Raw genomic sequence first — 20365 nt, 5'->3', positions numbered from 1 at the left:
GAGATATTAGACAAACGAATAAAAATGATTAAAAAAACAAGTCCTCTGGTGCTGATAATCATAATACAGTTGTTTTAATCAGGTCTTTGTGATCTAAAACTAAATCTATAATCCTTCATCATTCTAATCTTTTCATAACATCTGAGAATCTGCCTTGTGCTTTGAAACATTATGTGGCCAAAAGTATGTAAGTACCTACATCTTTATGTAATTGTTGAACGAATAGGCTTTAAGTATTAATATGCTCTATTATGGAAATAGAGTTTTCGTATTCGGGAACCTGTCTGCTGGGACTTAGTGAGGTCAGCCCTGGTCTTAGTCTATGTTCCAGTTCATCCCAGATGTGTTGGATGGGGGTGAGGTGCTGTGCTATCTTTGTTTGGTAACTCCAGTCTTTCTCAGTCAGTCTGTTTCTCACTTACTCCTAGAAACAGCCAGGACCAGAGGGAACACTGAGGGCAGTTGTCATCCAGGAAAGGAGGCTCCACGTCGGCGTCCACAACGGCTGGTGTTTCCTCGACAAGCCCCAGGTGGTGGTGCTGGAGCCCTTGGGCTCAGGGACCAGAGGACGAGCAGACAGCCCCTCCAAACAGAGCACCCTGGTCAAGGACAGGTGAGCAGAGGAAACACCTGTATATGTTTTCCTATGGGCTTCAGGAGATGGTGCAGCATAATCCTGCTGTCAGACAGAAATGTTTAATTTTGTTTTGGTATTTCATCAGCTTCTCCAGGCACCGGTCCTTCTGCTGATAGACAAGTGACAAAACGTTTATATGGTAAAGTCAATAAAAACTGTAGTTTTGAAAAAGTTAGATGCTATGATTTTTTTTTCCATATGTCTGGAAAAAGTGAAACATTATTCTTCCCTGGTGTCCATTTGCTTCATATTTCCCTCCTTTCTTTGAACTGCAGTACAGTTTATATCTGTTGTATATTCTGCCTTCTCATCACATGTATTGGGTTCAGAGCAGTCATTTTGTCATGAGAGGAAACACACTTCAGTTTTTCTGGACAAGGCAGTGCTTCATAACGCTGCCATAAGGCTACATGTTTGATTGTTGGATAAATAGTAAACTGGATTGTTTGAAAAATGCCTCAAGACAGCAACTGCTTCTTGTATTCCACACTTACAGGTTTACGGCAGACCTACAGGTGGCTGACACATCATATAAGTGAGTGAGGAAACATAAACACTACAGCTGCTTCCATACAGAGCACTTAAAGGTTTATGTGAGTCATATGCTGTGGCCTTCACAGTAACCAGTCAACCCTGTTGAACAAACATGGGGTTCTTTGGTGCATCTTGTTTTAGATAAAAGGTGTTTAACGCTCCAGTAAAGTCCAGGGACTTGTAGAGTAAGTGCAGGGGACTGAACCTGTTCTTAACAATGAGATCCTGAGATCCTAGGATTTTTTCCATATTAGTCAATATCGATATGTATCATGACATGAATCAAATCACTGTTTCTGTCAAGTTTAAATGTTCCCTTTTCCTCCTCAGTGAAATGTGAAGATATCGTCAGGTTAATTTTTCAGTCGTTAAGCATGGAGCTGGAGGAAGTGACACTATGGTCTGTTGTTGTTAATTTCACACTGGACCAGCAGCACCTGGTCGAGTCTGGGACTGTAAAGTCTTGCATTATGCTCTAAAGGACAGCACTGCTTCAGATGGTAAAACATATCAGTTGTATTACCTGTCTTTGTGGGAACATGCTTTTCACACAGTTTGCAGTGCAGGTGCTCTGCTTCTTGTCAAACTTTAAACAGCCAAAATATCTCCACACTACTTAACTCCTCTGACCTTTCTTTTCAACAGTCTCTTACAGTCACGTACTCTACACTCTGTCATTTGAGCCTCGGCCTGTATTGGGGTGTCTTCTTCAGTAATGCTTTCACTCGAGTTTTTGTAAACATTCTCAGTCATCATTTTCTCTTTTATCTCACTCCCACTCCTGACGCACCGTTGTTCACAGCTGCAGTCACTCAAACATTAGCTCCTGTGCTGCTGCCTCCTGCTCTCCTCTCCTCCTCTTACACTCTGTGCCGTGTGAGTCAACCTAACCTGATGTGGCTGTAACTCTATTCCAGCCACATGATTGGTTCACTGCAGCTCTATTCTCATTATCATTGGCTTTTCTTGTTGTCTGTCAGAACATGGATCGAATGAGTTTATCGACGTATTGACCATGTCATATATTTTTATTGGGGAAAAGTTATTTCTTAATAATTATCATTTTATTACCTTGCCCTAATTCTTAGCTATAATGTGGATCTGTCTGCCAATACCAGATCTACGTAATGGAGTCAGTGTCCCAGTGTCACCTTTCATGAAAATACCAACAAACCACATAAAAATAAAATAACATTTTTACACAATTTATTGTTTAGGTCAAAGGTTCCATCAAGTGTGACTGACTTTTTCAGACTAACAGATATATGTATGAAAAAAAAAGGTTATGTAAAGAGGTCCTCTTTATCTCTAACAAATACATTCTGTTTTTCCATTTTTGTAAATTGTGCACTGACCTTACTCACAGAGTCAATGCTATATGCCTGATAAGGCCTCGTGTCCTCACCTAACCCTAGCTTTATAATTTACACACTGTCCCACACCATACAGGCTCCCACCCTCATAAAACTCCCTGCAATACATCCCAGTGCATGCTAGTACTTCATAACCAATCAAGGAGATATGACTCCTGCTGCTGGTGCCCCTGGGTTTTATTGAGACACCACGACACTCAATGCTAACCTTGTCAGAGTCATTGTGCTGATGTAAGGTCACCAGCCTTAGATCAGCAGTAAAACACTTGAATTGGATGGTTTAGGGTGTCCGATGCAAAACAAAGCTGGAGAGGAACGCTGTACAGCCAGAAGTCTCAATTAATGAGTTGTCAGGGAACATCAGTGAGTCACTGAGCAGAGACTACTGTGGGTTAAAATGTTTTGTGTCCGTCTCAGTGACACTGTGCAGGTGTATCATGTCTCTGACTCAGACACTTTGTTCCTGTAGGTGATGAGGAGAGGCTGTGCAAATATATCACAAGAAACCATTCAAGTATAACCCTGATGTAGATTATATTTCCTTCCTCAGCAGAGGTTCAGGATGATATAGTGAGGAAAGGTTTGAGGGGATGCTCTGCTGAAACAAACATAATGAGATTTAGCAGTTTATATTTTCTGACATTTCCCATTTTCATTTTGTATATTCGTATTCTCTGGGCTCAGAATTTATCTTGCTTTAATGATGTACACCCTGACGGGTGGGAAGAAACATGTTGACAGTATGATCTGTAAGAGATCTAACTGGTTGAAATTATAATGGGGTGCACACACGTGCTGTCAGTGGCCACATGATGTATGTCACGATATTCATCCACACTTCTCTGTCAGTGTAAGAACATCTGTTGAAGTTTTGTCATTTAGTTTGATCAGGTCCGATATTTTCTACAGTTTCAATGAATAATGATGCCGAGGATTTTTGGGTAAGAGAATCAATGTGATCAATAAAAGCACACATGCAAATAAATATGCTGTGAAACTCAGCGGATGGAGAGATATGATCCTCTTCTCAGCGTGTGTCTGAATCTAAATGTATTGTGTTTGCTACTTCAGATGAGACTCTAGCTGATGTGGTGATTATGTGGGTGATTGCATTGGTGTCTTCCCAGCATAAGAAAGTGTGCACAAACATGCAAATGCATAATCAACACAATCACACACTAACCAACAATCCCTGCTCAATTACTGTATTATATGAATAACAAGAATCGTCATTATCATCCAGATAATGCCTAACATCACACTGTGTGTTCTGATTTCTTACAAGAAGACAGTGCTTGTGTAAAAGTAGTTTAGTATGATAACACCAGTGTAGACAGTAATTATGATGTTTGGGGTTTTTTGGTGCTGCTGGTGAGAGCTGACAGTCTGTGCTGTGTTATGCCTGGTGCTTCCCGACAGCACAGAGAGAAAAAAAAACAAAAAATCTGAAGTGCTCGCCTGTTCCACTCTCCAGAGAGTCCATGAAGCGGAAAAAGAAAAGGCGCTCGGCCCCACCTCATGACATGCCAGCGCTCCACAGTATGCTCCCGCCTATGGTGTATGCAAACTGTGAATGACGAATACCAAGAGTGCTGTTCCACTGCTCACACGGGAGGCCAGAGCCTGCCAGGGAACATTTAGCAAGCCAGTGTAAATCCTCCAACACATCAATTTCTCTTCCTTTTAATAAAAACTAAAACTGAATTTAAAGACAGAGGAGGACCCTCATTGTCATTTTCTGTATTTATATCTAAAGCTTCTTTCCTTTGTCCGTCTCTGAACACACTATTTACTCCTTCATATCTCTTTATTCTCTCCTCAGCTCTGCACCATCCCTCCCTCAGATACTCTGCCTTCGCAGCAGCCTGGAGCTCAAGCTGACCAATCATCAGGCTTTGGCAGTTGTCTTCCAGCTGGAGTACGTCTTCTCTGCTCCAATTGGCCGAGAGACAATGGTAAGACTATACACAGTTTAACCTTACTTTATATTAATCCTAAACCCTGATCTAAGCCAGAAGTCAACCTCTTAGTGAGATGAGGACTAACCAGAACAGATCTGTACAATAATAGATGTAGAAAGACTCTTGTCTTCCATTGAGACAATGTCCAGTCTCTCTCTTGAAATGTCACAAAAATCAGTGGTTTGAATGACTAGTTTCATTTCTTTTGAGAAAATCCACTTTCACCAGGTTCAGACCACATATTTTTTTGTCTTTCGCTATGGTCACCATGTCAGATTATGCAGTAACAGTGTGAGAAATTCTTACTGTGACTTTATCGGGAGACTGACAATGCTACAAATTTTACCCTGACGAATCATCATTCATGTCCTTGCATGTTATCTGGGAGGACGTTCAAGAAACTGTAAACATGCTGTTAAGAGCATGGTAAACCAATAGGAGGCAGTATAACCCCAACACCACCTTTACACCAGAGGGCACAGTAGCATCTTATTGGTCACGGTGAAGGACGAGGCCTGTTGGTCATTCCTGACTCTCCATCCATTATCTATACTGCTTATCCATTAAGGAGCCTATCCCAGCTGACATTGGGCAAGAGGAGGGGTACGTCAGTCCATCACAGGGCCAACACATACAGTAAAACAACCATTCACATTCACACCTATGGGCAATTTAGAGTCACTAATAAACCTGCATGTCTTTGGACTGTGGGAGGAAGCTGGAGTACCTGCTGATGGCACTAGATGAGGAGTCAGGGGATCACTAAAGTGATTACAATAAATCCTGAGGAAAACATGAATGTCTGTCCCAGGTGGAGCTCTGTCAGCTGCCAGTGTAACACAATATAAATTAGGAAATATTTGATAAAAGAATCAGTAAACAAGAGGCTGACAAGAAGAAATGTCTCAGTTCTACTCAGATGGTACTTCAGTGGCCAGACTTTATCAGAGGATTTCTTTAGGTCTCTTTGTTTCATACATGCCATCTTTCAGTCCTGTAATCTCCTTTCACTCTGCAGCAGCCTGTAATGAATGATGGTGAACAGTATGTAATCAGTGTTTTAGGCTGCCTTTCATTTAAAGTTGACCAACCCATTATGCTGAATTGACAATGCAAAAGCCAGATATTAGGTGTAAATCAAAAATTCATTTCTAAATGAAAATAGATATCAACAGTATGTTTTCTCTGAAGCCCAGAACTTAAATTCTCTGAGACATTTTTAAAAGGTTCTGTGTTTTGTGTGACGGTGTAAACGGTGGTTTAAATGGTCAACATAAACATATCATCTTTAAACACAGAACATCTTCAGCCTTCAGCTTTTGCTGATTTGAAGTCCTGTCGTGTCTTACCTCTGTCCATATAAATGACATAGACCAGTAGCTGGCACCTGTTGTGGGCCGGTGCAGTCGACACATCCCCAGGGAAGTCATTTCCAAATTCAAGCCGCACCATTTAACAAGCGCTCATGGCACAGACTATCACAGAAAGACTGAGGTAATTATGTGCGTGGGTGAGCCTTCAGCACTTAATGCATGCCAAGGCTGGGCTCTCGTTGTGTTACTGCATGTTGTCCTTTATATGAGCAGGGGTCACGAGATCACCAATTAAAAGCAGCAGAAAAATAACCAGCCCCTCGGTCATTGTGCCGCAGTACATTTACATTTCTATATTAATTCACCCATTCTTCCCTCTGTAGCCACGTGACGGGCAGCCTGTTCCTTTTACCACAGATGGGAGATTATTCCATAGACCTGTTGACACATAATGGATATTGTTTAGGTCGAAAACAATAGAGTTTGTACTGATGGGCCTGAAACATATCACAGTTCTAGTGATGAGTAGCAGCTTCATCATCTTTGTTGTTTGTCTGTGTAACTTTACTATTTAATCATTTATGAGTGAAAAACGTCCTGATGTTACCACACCGCAGCCTTTTTCCTGGGACATCACGATCTGAATAATCACTACAAACAAAATGATTTTTACAACTGGTCTCTGGAAGTTAAAGTCTGCTCATGGGGAAGCACATACATGTAGACAATTATTCAAACTGCTCAAGCACTTAAAATTTCTGTGCTTCAGTTATGACAGTTTGTGACTTTGAGAATAGAAAATAATCAAGACAAAGAGTCTACAGCCACAGAGTACACAGCTGAGGATGATGGGAATGGTTTTAAATTTGAGAATTGGACAAATTGAAATTTTGACCTGGTGATGGCACTATATGAGGAGTCAGGAGATCACCAAAGTGATTACAATAAATCCTGAGGAAAACATGATTGTCTGTCCCAAATCTAGGCAATGGCTACTGACACACTCATCATGTCAGCCTCCTGTTGGCACTGTCCTAACATTTATCCCCAGCGAATCACATGACTGCAAATGTTCTCATACTGACTGTATGAGAACATTTATTTTACTTGTTAATTTGGAAATGAACAATGAGAATATACAGTGTTGTGTGTTTAGTACTAATAATATCCTCTAAAGGCTGATAGGCTGTACGATTGTCTACCACATCACTAATGTACAGTTGGACTTAATGTTTTCAAAGTGGCTGTTTCTGAAGGAAAACAGAGAGAAGAGGCTGGCTGTCAGAGTAAATGGACTACTTTTGTAATCATGTTGACCACTCAAAGTGCTCACATTGACCCATTCACACACTGATGGTTTGCCATAAGGGGCAGTTTGGGGCAGTCTGGGGTTCAGTATCTTGCACAATGATACTTTGGAACACAGACTGGAGGAGCCGGGGATCGAACCACAGGCCTTCTGATTAGTGTGTGACCCACTCTGTCTCCTGTGACACAGATGCTAGTGGGGAAGGTGGAGAAGTATCTGGCACAATAAACAATAATTAATAACAAAATATCATGTTTACAGACAGCACACAGGTACAGCATGTCATGTTGTTATCAGCCTATCAGCATGAAGCTGAGCAGATGTGTCTCGGCCATTGTTCAGAACCTGATTCAGGTTTCAGTTGACGGTCTGTCCTCTGGAAACAAACTTCTTCTCCACTTAGAGCTCAGCATATCATCACATCATCACATCTATACACAACCAAATACCACCATTATCCCATCTATCCCACCGTCAGACTATACACCACTTGTTCTTTTTGGAGCACTAGTCATTGGTCTAGTGGTTAGTTCAGCCTTTCAGCTCCTTGGTTTAGACCATAACTCAACAACATATGTCCAGATGTCTATTATATTTGCTGCTGCATGTTCCCCAGAGGATGAAGCTGAAGACTCCCAGATCATTCTTCTTGTGCCACCATCAGGACAAAATTAAATTTGTGTACATTAATTCTCAACAGAGGATGAATACTTTCCATTGTGGATATGATATTTCCTGGTAATCCACCAGCCCTGGTCCAAAATATTAACTTTGCGCACAACAATCTATTACGCAGATTACTGTGAATGTTACTTAGAACATTCATGCTCCCAGTGGATTCCTGCCTTTACAGAAAAAAATCATTTAGACATTTTCTAAACCTGATAGAAGCATCAAACTGATGTCTGTCATCATCCAGGAATAGAAAGGCAAAAACTGTTGTGTGGGTGACAAAAAAAGATCTCCTACCACACTCTACTTCACCACCTTCACCTTCTCTGGCATGAATGTTTGATGAGGTGAGAGATATTTAGCAAGTGGAGAGTAATTTCAGTCTACGTGTGGGAGTGGGGAGTGTGTGTGTTTGTGTGCCGATGTGTGCATATGTTATTTGTGAGTGTTAATCCAGAGCCTGATTTGTCTCTGGTGACGACTGATAAGGGTTTGATACGAGCCGTCTCCTGAAGATGGCAGCGGCCACACGCTGCGTCTTACAAAAGGCTCCAGGTTTATCAGATGACTGCTGAAACTTCGGTCTCTGGATCCTGGGCTACTCAGAGGAGTATGGTGGGACAGTGTACATGTCCCTGTACCATGTCACAGCTGTCAGAGCTGTGCTTTGAGGTGTTATAGCTGTGTGAAGCTAAGGTGGTGCCTTCAGGGCAGGCAGCTGTACACTGTCAACAGCACTTCACACCACTTGACTTGAATGTGAAAGTTCATGTCTGATTGCTGCCACAACCTCCTCTAAGATGTTTCAGGCCCTTGTGGATCTCCACTGGTATTTAAACCTCCAAAAAAGAGAAAGAAAATCAATGGAGTTGCTTTAAATTATTTTTTTTATCACCACTCATAACATTCTTGGAAAAGTTTTCTAATACCATTCATTCAAAAGTAAAATATATCAATACTGAAAATATGGCTATTGACAGCAGTGTGTGTGTACTCACACCTTGTTTAGTAGGGCTGGATTTTCCTCTGTGGAATTATGGTTTTTAAGATAAGAGAACACTTTGACTCCAGGGGGGACAAATTGTGTTAGAGCAGCAGAAGAAATAGACCAGATAACAATACAGAAGGCTGCAGCAGAGTAAAGGAAAAAATAAACAGAACTGTACCATAAATCAAAATTATACAGATACAGGAAGTAGAGGAGAGTAAACAGAACATGAAAAAAAGACAATACATTTAGATTAGAGAGCTGTATATAGCACAGTGTCCTGGGCCTCTGTACATAAATGTGGATTAATGCAATGTGTCACAGCTCAGGTTTAAGAGGACTCAATAACACGACTCAGAGACACTGGTAAAAACTCAAAACAGGTCATGTTTATTAAGGTTTGGCAAGCAGAGGCAGGGGGGCGGTGGGAGAAGTCAGGGGTCAGCAACAGGAAAGGCAAAATTCAAAAACAGGTAGAACAAATAAGACAGCTGTAAACCTACAGCATGGAAAACATAAGAGACAATCCTGCAGAGAATGAATAGAAATGGGATGTAAGAGCTGATTAGAAAACAGTACGTGAGTAGGTGAGTAAAGGAGAGTCGGGCAGCTGAAAGGCCGGGGTTACTACAGGGCAGGCGGGTGTGGCAGATTCTGAACTGACAGGAGAGTAAGTTATGTGGCAAAGGCAGGCAGATAATAAATGAATGAATGACTGAATGAATGAACTGTGACAGTGTAACATTTTGTCCTGAGCAAAGTAACAGAGAATATATCTGATACTGCTGAACAGTATATAATACACTGAGATATGCAATATTTTAAGTAGAAAACTGTCCATGCGAAAATGAAATAATTAAAAGGCAAATAACAGAAGTTGTTTTTAATATATAGAATAAAGCATAATGAAATAAAATATTAATATGCACCTGAAATAGTGTCAGTTGAGACAGAATAACTGGAAAAAGTCAATCTAGAAGAGTTTTGAAGAGCATTGGACTTTCGGTTCAGAGTGAAGCTCATCAATAAAAGGTAGTATGATAAAATGTAACATACATACAGGAAAATTCACCTGAATGATTGATTAAATAGGATGACAATGAGAATAAAATGACATAAGAATGTATTAAATCAGAATGAACCGTGTGATTCAGTGCTAATAATAATACACATCTTTGTGTTGCAGTCTGGAGGTAGTGACACTAACAAAAGCCTGCAGCTCTGTGTGTGTTATTGTGTGTGTGGACACCTTGATACTCTCAGTGACAGTCCTGTATAATGGAGTAGTAAACCAGTTTTCTATCATTTCCCATGGTGCTCTTGCCTCGGACTGCAGACACAGCCACTAGATGGAGCTGTGTAGTGTGACTTGAGGCTGTGTTTGGATGGGTGCAGTCTGTCCTCCTGTTGTTCTCTCCTCTGATTAAATAGAGTTATGTCTTTTGATGTATTCTGAGGGGGCTAAGGTGGGTGAAAAGAGTAAAACAATTTTGTTGAAATCCCTTCTCTCTCCAAACATTACCACTGCAATACAGAGGCAATCACTGTGCGCTCTGAGACTTCCTACATGTCTCATCCTGGCTGTGTTGAAAAGCCAGTCTGCTTCTCATTGTCAGGCAAAGAATGAGGACGGCCTCCTTTTACAAAATTGCACGGCCCTCATTGCCTTTGGATATGGAGAAAGAAAATCATGCAGTGTCGTCATTTGTCCTCTTTGGTATTTTTGATTTTAGTTATGATTGGGTTGCTCTCTCTCTGTCTCTCTGTGAGAGCCTTTGAGCAGACTTCTTTCATGCTCCTTAGCAGCAGTCAGAGGGATGGAGATAACAGTTTAAATAAAGGAGGCCAGGGAGACGAAAAGGACTTGGAGTGTTTCTGATAGACTGTTCTCAGAGGGGGTCTGAGTTCGACCAACTTCAAATAATTAACTTTTCTTGCGGTCAAATACACCATGTCCACTTCCTGTCTTTCCCTCTTATTTTTGCCTCCTATTGCTATTTCTCAGTTTCATTCTCTTTTATTCTCTCAGTCTCTTTTCACTCCTCATCAAGGGCTCCATTGTATTACCCAGCATCTCTCTGTGTGCTCATGCCTTGATGGGCTGCTCACAGGGGACTTCTCTCCCTCTGTGTCCACTCCAGACACATTTCCACCTCACTCTGCTGCCTGCTGAAGAAGAAACCTGAAGACGCTGTGAAGGAAAAGAAAGGCAGGGTGAAAGTGTGTTTGAGAGTTGTAATTAGTTGCTCTGCTCACTGCTTTGCTCAGTAATTATAACGCCCCAAAATATTAAGATGATGGTAGCCTTAACTCTCCACATCTCCCACCATATTATTACTATAATTGCTCATTTATGTGCTGTATTGATTTGTGCTATGAAACATGGTATTAATTTGATATAATAAGATAATATTACAGTGTGATTTATACAGATTTACCAAACACTGTAGTAGTTTCATTCACCTCTTTGCTCTTTGTCAATTCTGTCTCCATACAAGTCTTTCATTACCTCTCTGACATTTCATGATGAACTGCTAATGGTGGTTTACATGTGATCATTTAATGGTAAAGTGAACACCACAGTCATACATAATGGCTGCTGTTGGAGGACCTCGTCACAGCGACACAATATGTGAAACTGTGCGATTTATTACTGAAAGAAGTCATGAAGTCATGTTTACAACCTAGTAAGGCTGAGATCTACATTAACTGAGATCTATAAAACAGATGCAACCCGACTTTATACATCTGACAAAAAGAATTGAGCTTTGAACCTGAATGAAATGAAAAATCAAGGCCATTCTCCATTCAGTGACAGTGATTCATCAGCATTCCCTTCATATACAACCTGTTATCATGTCAGTGTCAATTTGGTTAGATATTAAGGAAGATAAGAGAGGAAGCATGCTTTTCTGCTCTGTTTTTCTTTTGTATGTATTTTGAAAAGAAACTGATCCTGTAATTTGCCTCTTCACCAGCAGTTCAGACATGAGTCTTCTGACACAGGCCACAAGAGCACTGATACAGATACTTAAGAATATTTAGACCTTTTTAATCACTTCTCTCTCAGCTACTTGACACACTCATCGACTCTAGAAGTGTCCATCACGACACATGATGCGTTCAGTTCTCCACTGAGGACACCTTCCACAGTCCATGATCTACTCTCTGGAGAAAACTTGGGTCACTGACAGCTGACGTGAGGCAACGAACACTCTCCTAATTGTGATCTGTCAGCATCAATTTAGCCATGCTGTAACTTCATCGTAGACATCTCTGCCCATCCCTACCTCTCCTCAGCCACCGTTAGCTCGGCATTTCTCATCAATTGAGCCATGTAACGCAGTCGCATAGAGCTTAATGCGAGACGATGGGGCTCATTGTTGTCTGCTGTCTTCCGCTGACAAGCACTAGCTCATCCCTAATGGAGGGGCTGGTCCAAGGGAAATCAAGGCAGGAGGCGCCACAGGCCCACACGGCGTTGTCCTTTTGCCAGGAAACAATTTGTTGGGAGGCGTGACAGCTGCAGTCATCCAAAACTCTGACACGAGGAACGAGCAGCTTCTCGTAGGTCACTGCCTTAGAAGGATGGAAGCAGAGCAGATAGATGGATAGACAGAGGGGAAGAGAGGGACATGTGGGGAGGAGATACTTGGTTACTAACCACCGTGATGCTTCTGAGAGACCGTCAGGTGTGAATCACATCCTTAGAACAGTAATTGGCGACTCTCCCGAGCTGTTACACCACAACAAACTCGTGTTGCTGAAAAAAGATGTTGACAGTTTCGATACGAGTCATGTACTGAAATGGGTTCTCCATCTGAGAAACTGGGCCAGAGCACAACCAGTAATGAATGTGTCAGCCTTCATCATATTTTCATGTTGTGTCACCTTTGACCCTGACTGGGCTTGGTGAGTGGCACAGTCGATTACTGAGCGTCTGAGGAAGTGTAACCATTAATGCCTGACCTTTAAACGTACTTACTGCTCTGCCCTTTACTAAGCTCTCATCTGGATACATGCAGACTCAGGACCAAATCTGGCAGCAAGCCTACCTCTCATACGCTGCATAAAGCAACACTGCAGCTCAAAGAAAACAGGGTCATCTGTAAGAAACAAAGTCAGAGATGGTGGCTGGCACCTACAGAACTCACTCTGTAGCATTCATGAATGTTGCTTTATTTTCTGTCTGTGGTTTGGTTTAAAACTACAAACCAGAAACATCTGTCGGCTGTCAGAGGGCTGACAGAGAATAATCCCAAACAACTGAGACAGAACTCATGGAGTCTTACTGGAGAAAGAGTTTCCAGCTCTGGAGAACATCCTGCCACTGATTTCAGATCAGGGTCAGACATGTGGCAGTGTACTGCATCAGTGCTGGAAAAACATTTCTGCCAACAGAGACTGCTGATGAAAGCAAATCAAGCAAATCAAGGAAATCACTGGGCTATTGCTTTAGACCACACTGTTTTCAGATCTATAATGAAAATGCTAAAAATACAATAGGTATCTAATAGGCTAGACTTTGTTCTTAAATATGAATGTTCCTTACTTTTCCAAATAGTTGGCCTTTATATCAATATGGGAAGACCTTATTTAAACAGACTTTGGTGAAAAAAGCACAGTCAATTCTTAAAGAATCCAATTAAATTCAGTTTTATTTATATAGCACTGAATCATAACAGAAGTTACCTCAAGGCACTTTTCATATAGAACAGGTCTAGACTGTACTCTTTAAAGTATAATATTTACAGAGAGAGACCCAGCAGTTCCCACTATGAGCAGCACCAGGCGACAGTGGCAAGGAAAAACTTCCTTTTAGGAGGCAGAAATCTCCAGCAGAAGCAGACATAAGAAGAAGAAGTAATTTCAGTCATAGTGATAATTCCAACCCTTCACAATGGTTTTTCAATTGGCCTTTTTGTTCATGACTGAAACATGTGGTTCTGTTTTTGTTCATTCACTGACATGTGTACACAAATGACTTTTCTTCTGGTGAAGGGGGCAGCACATAGTAGTTGTAGCTAGTCTGTGACAGTTGAGATTGTTGGCTGAAATGACAACTGTAGCCAGCTTACTAATTAAGCTGACATGAGTTAGTGATCTAATGTGAGTTGTTTGACTTATTAATCAATTTTAATCAGCTGAATTGTCGTAAAACAAGAACCCTGTAAAAGGATCTTCTGCAATAGAGATGACACTGTACTAAAAAACTGAGGCTAAAGCTACATGTCCCAGGTCAAAGGTCAGCATCCCCAGCAGCTGATAAAGACATTCTTGTATTTTATTGTAGAGCTAGTTGGGTCTAGTTATATAAGTTAACTTCTTAACTTCTTAATAAGGAAAAATATAAGATCAGACTTTCAGTCTAACATAACACACAAACAAAACAGAGGTTTGATTTATTCTTTATTTTTCATATTTTTAAACAATATGTTTTCACTTTTCTGTGACTGTGACTGTTTCATAGGTTAAAATAGAAATATATTGCACAGGCTAGTTGACTCCTGACTGATGACTTAGTAACACTGGTTCAGGAACTTAACCGTGAGATTTGTGTTGTGTTTGGTGTTAGACAAGTGTTCCAAGAGTTGACATATATACCAAACATTGGTGTGTAAATGGCGTGTTTATAAGTTGCTCTGTGTCAGATGTCACTGCCAGGGGATGGAAGATAAACAGTGTGTGGCTCAGAAACCAGTGACATGGCTAGCGGCTGGTTTATTAAAGGTGTTGGTGTACAGCTTCTCCTCTGTGTCACAGAGACGTCTGTTTCGATTTTAATTGGCTCAGCGACAGGTACATGGCGTATGGACTTGTTGTGTGTTTTTCCTGTGACTTCCCCTAAGTGGCTGTTTCTGTTTGTGTGTGTGTGTTTGTGTGCACTGTTGTTGAGGGCCCCTGCAAAATTTAATGATGTTTGCTGAATGAAAAGCATCTGTGAAGCTCTTCCCAATCACATGCTCATTAAAATGCTCTCTTTACAATGACACCATCCCCAAAACTTACGACCCCCTCCCTCAGTCTGCGTACATCACATGACAGAGTCCTCCCTCTGGTCTGGACCTCATTCTCAAAGAACCCTGTTATATTTTTGTTTGGTTTTGATCTGAAATGTCATACAAATGTTAATTAAATGTTAATCAAACATCTTAAGCACAGTAATGTCATCAGGATTTGGGAGTGATATATTTAGCTGAGTTGTGGAGGTCACTCCTCTCTGGAGGCCCAGTTCCCTTCCTCACAACAAGAGGAGAAGCTGAGGAGAAGGCGAGGGAGGCTACACACCGCGGAGACAATACTTCGCCCGCCTAATTAAAATGAATGTCAGCTCTCCCCCCACTGAGATGTGCATCAATCTCCCCCTCCGATAGGCCCAGAGTGAGTCTTACCCTGTCAGTGGCTGCCAGCAGTGCCATCCTTCTCCAGACGGATGCATCGGCCTGGCAGCCAGGGAGGCAGCGGCAATGATGTTTGCACATCTAATGGCTGCCATGTGGACGGTCACCTCAGACTGAGGCCCTGCTTTACTGTACAGGAGCTTCAGTCCAGACATGACTGATGTTCATTATCTGTCCACTGTTCCACATACAGGAACATGTTACAACCACTGCAGATACACTGATCCATCTCTTTAATGTTTCTAATTATTCTGTGATTTAGGATCAAAGATAAAAGTTCTCAGTGACAACATGTTAAATTTCAGTCAGTATCTAGATGGCCCAGTGATAACACTTTTCTCTTTGTGTTACAAAGACAGTTGACTGTGTATTTGTTCTTCCGCCTTTGGTGAAAGTCATCAGAGTTTTCCTGTTGGTAACACAGGAATCCATCCTGCCCTCAGCATCCACTATATTTTAGGAAAATAAAGCAGGTTTGATTTCAAATCTGAAGGTAATACACTGAACATTATCCCATTTATGCATTTCTTTATATATTAATTTAGACAAATATGTATTACTTCCCACAGTTATTTTCCCTGTGTTAAATTATTTGACTGAGCGTGCTGCAGTATGTAGCTGCTGCTCTGTGTATTTGCATTTGTCAGATCAGATTTCGTGTGCAGACCAGATAAATACCTGCAAGCTCCACACCTGACAGAGCTTTGATGTTTTGTAAAATGTTCTCATTCACTGAAGATGAAAATATCATCACAAGATTAATTTGAGGACGTAAGGATGAAATATTATGTTGACAGAACTTTATGGAAAAGTTGTGGTACAACCCTCATGTGCATCTAATGTCATTTACTTTCAGAGAGTCATTTACAGTCATTTTTCATCTTATCTTCATCATCAAATGATTTTCATTTTCCTCTGATGAGGTTGGTATGATCTGATGATAATCCCTCAGGTCCATTATATTGCTGCTCTCAGTTAAATGCATCCTAAATGAGCAAATTACTGATGCTGTTTCAGACTTTAATAACTTGTACATCTAAAGGTGAATCTGTCTTTAGTTTGTGATGGTTTTCTCTACATTGTAACAGACAAGCTAGACTGCAGTGGTTTACCAAGAGTATGATGCAGAATAAAAAGAAAGCAGATCACAAGGTGGAGAAATGCTGAGGTTAACCCTCCCGTTGCCCTTCGTATTACGTATACTTTTTTCTTCTTACTATTATTCAAAAACAAAAGATAACCGCTTCAGAATCACGAATGTCATGCACAACAACAAATCCTACTACACACACACACACACACACACACACACACACACACACAAAGGCACATTGTCAGCCACCGGGTCATTTTGACCCAGAGCACAACGTGGTTTAACATTATCTCAGTGTGGTGTGTTAGCATGCTAACATGTAGAGCTCAGTCCAACGTCTGGCTCAGGCTGATGGGGATGTCATTAGTTCAACAGGTGTTTGGTAATAACTGGGCAGAATGAAATTTTGACCTGATAATGGCTCTGGAGGAAAGGTCCGGGGGTCTCTAACCTTATTACAATTCATCCCGAGTGGAACAGATCTCTGTGTGGAATTCATGGCATTTTCCTGTGTAGACAAAATGTCAATCTGCTGATGGCAAAGAGGAAAGTCAGGGGATAACCAGCTTGGGTCCTTAAACCTTTGTAATTTCACAGCAATCCATCCCATGTTTTTTTAGATGTTCCAATCAGGACCAAAGTGGTGATCAGGCCAGGAGACGTTAACGTCTGTAAAACTGTGATCCTAACATGGCTAAAAACTTTTGTTTTATTCAGTCTTAAATTAGAGAATAAATGATCTGTTAATTACATGTGAAGTACAACTGTCTAATTTTAAACAAACTGGCCTGAGAGCAGTGAGCTTGCCTGTCATGAACATGTCCTTTAAGTTTTCCTGTCATGGAAAGCTGGATCTGAGACAGGCCACACTTCTTTCTGTGCCTTATTTGGCCTCTGTGAGCCGAATAGAGCAAAGTAGCCTGCTGGGTTCATTTGGACTACTTGTGCAGACGGATGAAAATGTGAGTGGTTTACTGCTCTTAAGTTAATGATCTCTGTGCATGTTCCTTCGCTGGCTCCAGGGCTTCTTATTGTGGAGAATAAGTAGCAAGAGCTGTGGGCCGGTGCCTGTCACAGGGTCTTGGCTGAAATAATGACACGAACAGCCCAACAGACTGCGGTAATAGTAATAACTGTCAGACTCTGTCTCCCATCAATGCTCACATCCCCCTCATTTAGGATTAATTCCTGCTGTACTCTAGAAAGCCCTGAGTCGCTGAATGTCTCGCCATTTTCTTTGAGCTTCTCCAAAACTATGTTCATGCAGACTGCTTTATTCACAAACTTGGACCCGAAATTTTATACCAGTGTAGCGAAAGCAGCTCTGAATCTGTGGCTGTTTCTAAAATTAGTGGTGTTTGTACTTTTCTGTATAAGAAGAGGCCTTTCATACTGTGGTGAGTGGTGGTGAATTGCACTGGTTGCATCTCTGCTTCCAGTTCCTCTCGTCTGCTGGGAAATGCAGTTTCAGCTCTTTGATGTGTAAAACTCACCTTCTGTCACCTTTTGATAATTTCCCTGTTTTTTTCCTCCTCTTCTCAGTGTCCCCCAGAAGTTTGATGATTACTTTTCTTGCTCCAGGTTACAGACATGAGATCTTTGTTTCCACTCCGTAGTATGTTTGAAACAGACACATTTTTTTTATTTGTCTGAAAATGCTGCAGCATTATATTTTACTCTTCTAAACAAGGTTGATGGATTCTTCCCTCAGAAAATGCTTTGCCAGTTGGAGCAATTATGTGTGCAGTGACATCGCCTGTTATTGTTTTCAGTACAACTTTATGAAAAAGTTTGTTGCTTCCTTGTTTTTGCCTCAGGCTACTGTTTCTATTTTTTCTCCCAAGTGCACTATTGAAACAAGTGCTGGGTAGCTCTCTGAGTTAAAGTTAATGGCTCTTATTTTAAATATAGCCTTTAACATTCAAATCAAACAGTGTAATCACACTTTGGGGAAATTGGCTATTGATCAATCTGCCTTGTCCGACATAATGACCAGTGCCACAGCACACCGGCTCTTAAAGCAACTTTTAATTCAAATGGCAAATTCCCTGATTAAATCAAATGTTTCCTTCCCAAAACAGTGCAAGTGCAAAAAGTCATACTTTATTTCCACTGAAATATAAAATAATTGATTTGATGTCTCTGAGCTGTCACCAGCAGGCTCTGCAATTGATTAAAGACTCACTGAGTTACTGTGGTACTCCAAAAGAGTCGATGTCTCTGACCCTCCTGGCAACTTTCTTCTCACTGGAGGCCTTTAGCACATGCACACATCAGCTAACTGCCTCCTACAGCGCTCACCACAATACAATTAAACCACCTACACCCTTGTGTTGATGTAACATTGATCTGCGCTGTCATATAATCAACCAGCTGCATATTATAGTTCTTAAGCTCATGTATGCCTGTGAACGTCCTGGACTGTTTATGTTCAGGGATTACATGCATAATGTGAATTTTCTGCCATGACTCTGAATGAAAATATTATCCCTGTTTGTTTACTCAAAGCACAATTTAAGAGTCTCTTTGAGATTCCTTCCTATCCCTCCAATCCTATTGTTTGCCAGCCCGAGCTGTCAGCTCTTTATGCAGTTCATATGTAGATCACACCGTACTTTAAAACCACTGCGCTGAAATCATGATCGTGAGTCATGTCCCTACCAGCTTTCAGTCTCAAAGGGAAGTCTTATTTTGCTGTGTTTTAGTGCCAAGAGTTCCGGATTTGAGAAACTGCTCTGAAAGATACAAAATTTTCAGTCATTAATAAGTTATTAATAGTTTGATCCCAGTCATGTATGTTCATGCTACATGTCTGTGGAAATATGTAGCTGTGGTGAAATATGTTAAGTCTCTGTGGGTGTTTGCCTCACAGCTTTTTCTTTTCCTTTTCATCCTTACTTGCAGTTATTCACTGTGATAAGCATTGAGTGTTGGACAGATAAAAGCTTTTTCCAAGGCTGTTGCCATCCCTGTAGAAAAGGCCTCTGATTGGTCCCTTGTCTCCCTCGTTGTCGCACAGCTCAGCCGGCATCTCTGCTCCCGAATCATCTCTGCAACTTAATATATTCATTGAATAATACAAGAAGTGAATGTTGGGTCATGTGCTAGACACTCATTTTGCTCTTTCCCTGGTGTTCTGTGGAGCACAGACATGTTAGAGACAGAGAGGGCTGAAATAAAAAAGAAGAAGAAAGAGACAAATTGCCCCACGATTTTTACTGGCTACTCCCTGTGTCATAAAATTATCTTTCTCCAGTTGGGTTATTTTTACAAAATCATCACTTTGAAAATAGACTTGTTTGATTGAATGTTTCATATAAAGCATCTTATTAATTCAACCCCATGAGATGGAACAACAGGCAATGCCTCAAGGGAGAATATACTGCTATCTGTTTTATGGCTGCCATATATTTCTGGAGTTACAATTCACAGAAATAGCTGTTAATGTCTCTGCTACTTGGGGGTAAAATTATAGAGAAACAAACTCCTCAGTCCAGAGGAATGGAATATCGATCTGCATCAGAAGTGTGTGAAGCTTTGGAGAGGTCGTTTTAGATTTACATAACATTTAATGATAGTAGTTCTCTGTATATGACTGATATGGAGTCAACACCATCCCAGAGACTGAAGATGTCCCTGGTATCTCCAAATAATGTCTGAGGAAAAAGACAACCATCCAAGTTTAAAATGTTTATGGGTTTATATCTGTTGGTTTATATGATAAAAAAAAAGTGAGTATTGTCATTTGCCTGCTGTAAAACAGGAGGCTGACACGTCTTTAACCTTTACACCTTCAGCACTCTGAGTCCCTGCTGCAGTGTACTATTAGCTGTAGTGTTGAGAATGTCAGATCCATTAACCTATCTGAACACTTGACTTTGGGCTTTGTTAGCAAGGTAACTGGATTGGAAGGTTATTTTGCATAATGCATAATAATTTGACATTTTGAAACTGTCCTCAGCAGAAAAACAAAGAAAGCGTTGGCTGTTTGTTCAAAAGCCTGAAATGATCTGTGTTTTTCTGTTGACAAGGACTTCTGGTGGCCGAGTGGATAACGACTGTTGTCTGACAGGAGTGAAGGTGA

The 20365-nt window shown here is 41.0% G+C and overlaps 1 protein-coding gene across 2 annotated transcripts in view; it reads left to right on the top strand.

Moving 5' to 3' along the window:
- The window catches only part of nphp4 (nephronophthisis 4), a 143581-nt gene that overhangs the window by 51593 nt on the left and 71623 nt on the right, over nucleotides 1-20365 (top strand). For both annotated transcript variants that reach the window (XM_018675135.2, XM_051071077.1), the window contains exons 8-9: nucleotides 429-613; nucleotides 4367-4499. In XM_018675135.2, the coding sequence (XP_018530651.1) occupies nucleotides 429-613; nucleotides 4367-4499 (318 nt within the window). The remainder of the gene's footprint in view (nucleotides 1-428; nucleotides 614-4366; nucleotides 4500-20365) is intronic.

This window comes from Lates calcarifer, linkage group LG6, assembly GCF_001640805.2.
Source record: "Lates calcarifer isolate ASB-BC8 linkage group LG6, TLL_Latcal_v3, whole genome shotgun sequence".
NCBI classification, from domain to species: domain Eukaryota; kingdom Metazoa; phylum Chordata; class Actinopteri; family Centropomidae; genus Lates; species Lates calcarifer.
Note: the sequence above shows the minus strand (reverse complement) of the source record. Positions and strands in the feature narration are given on the sequence as shown.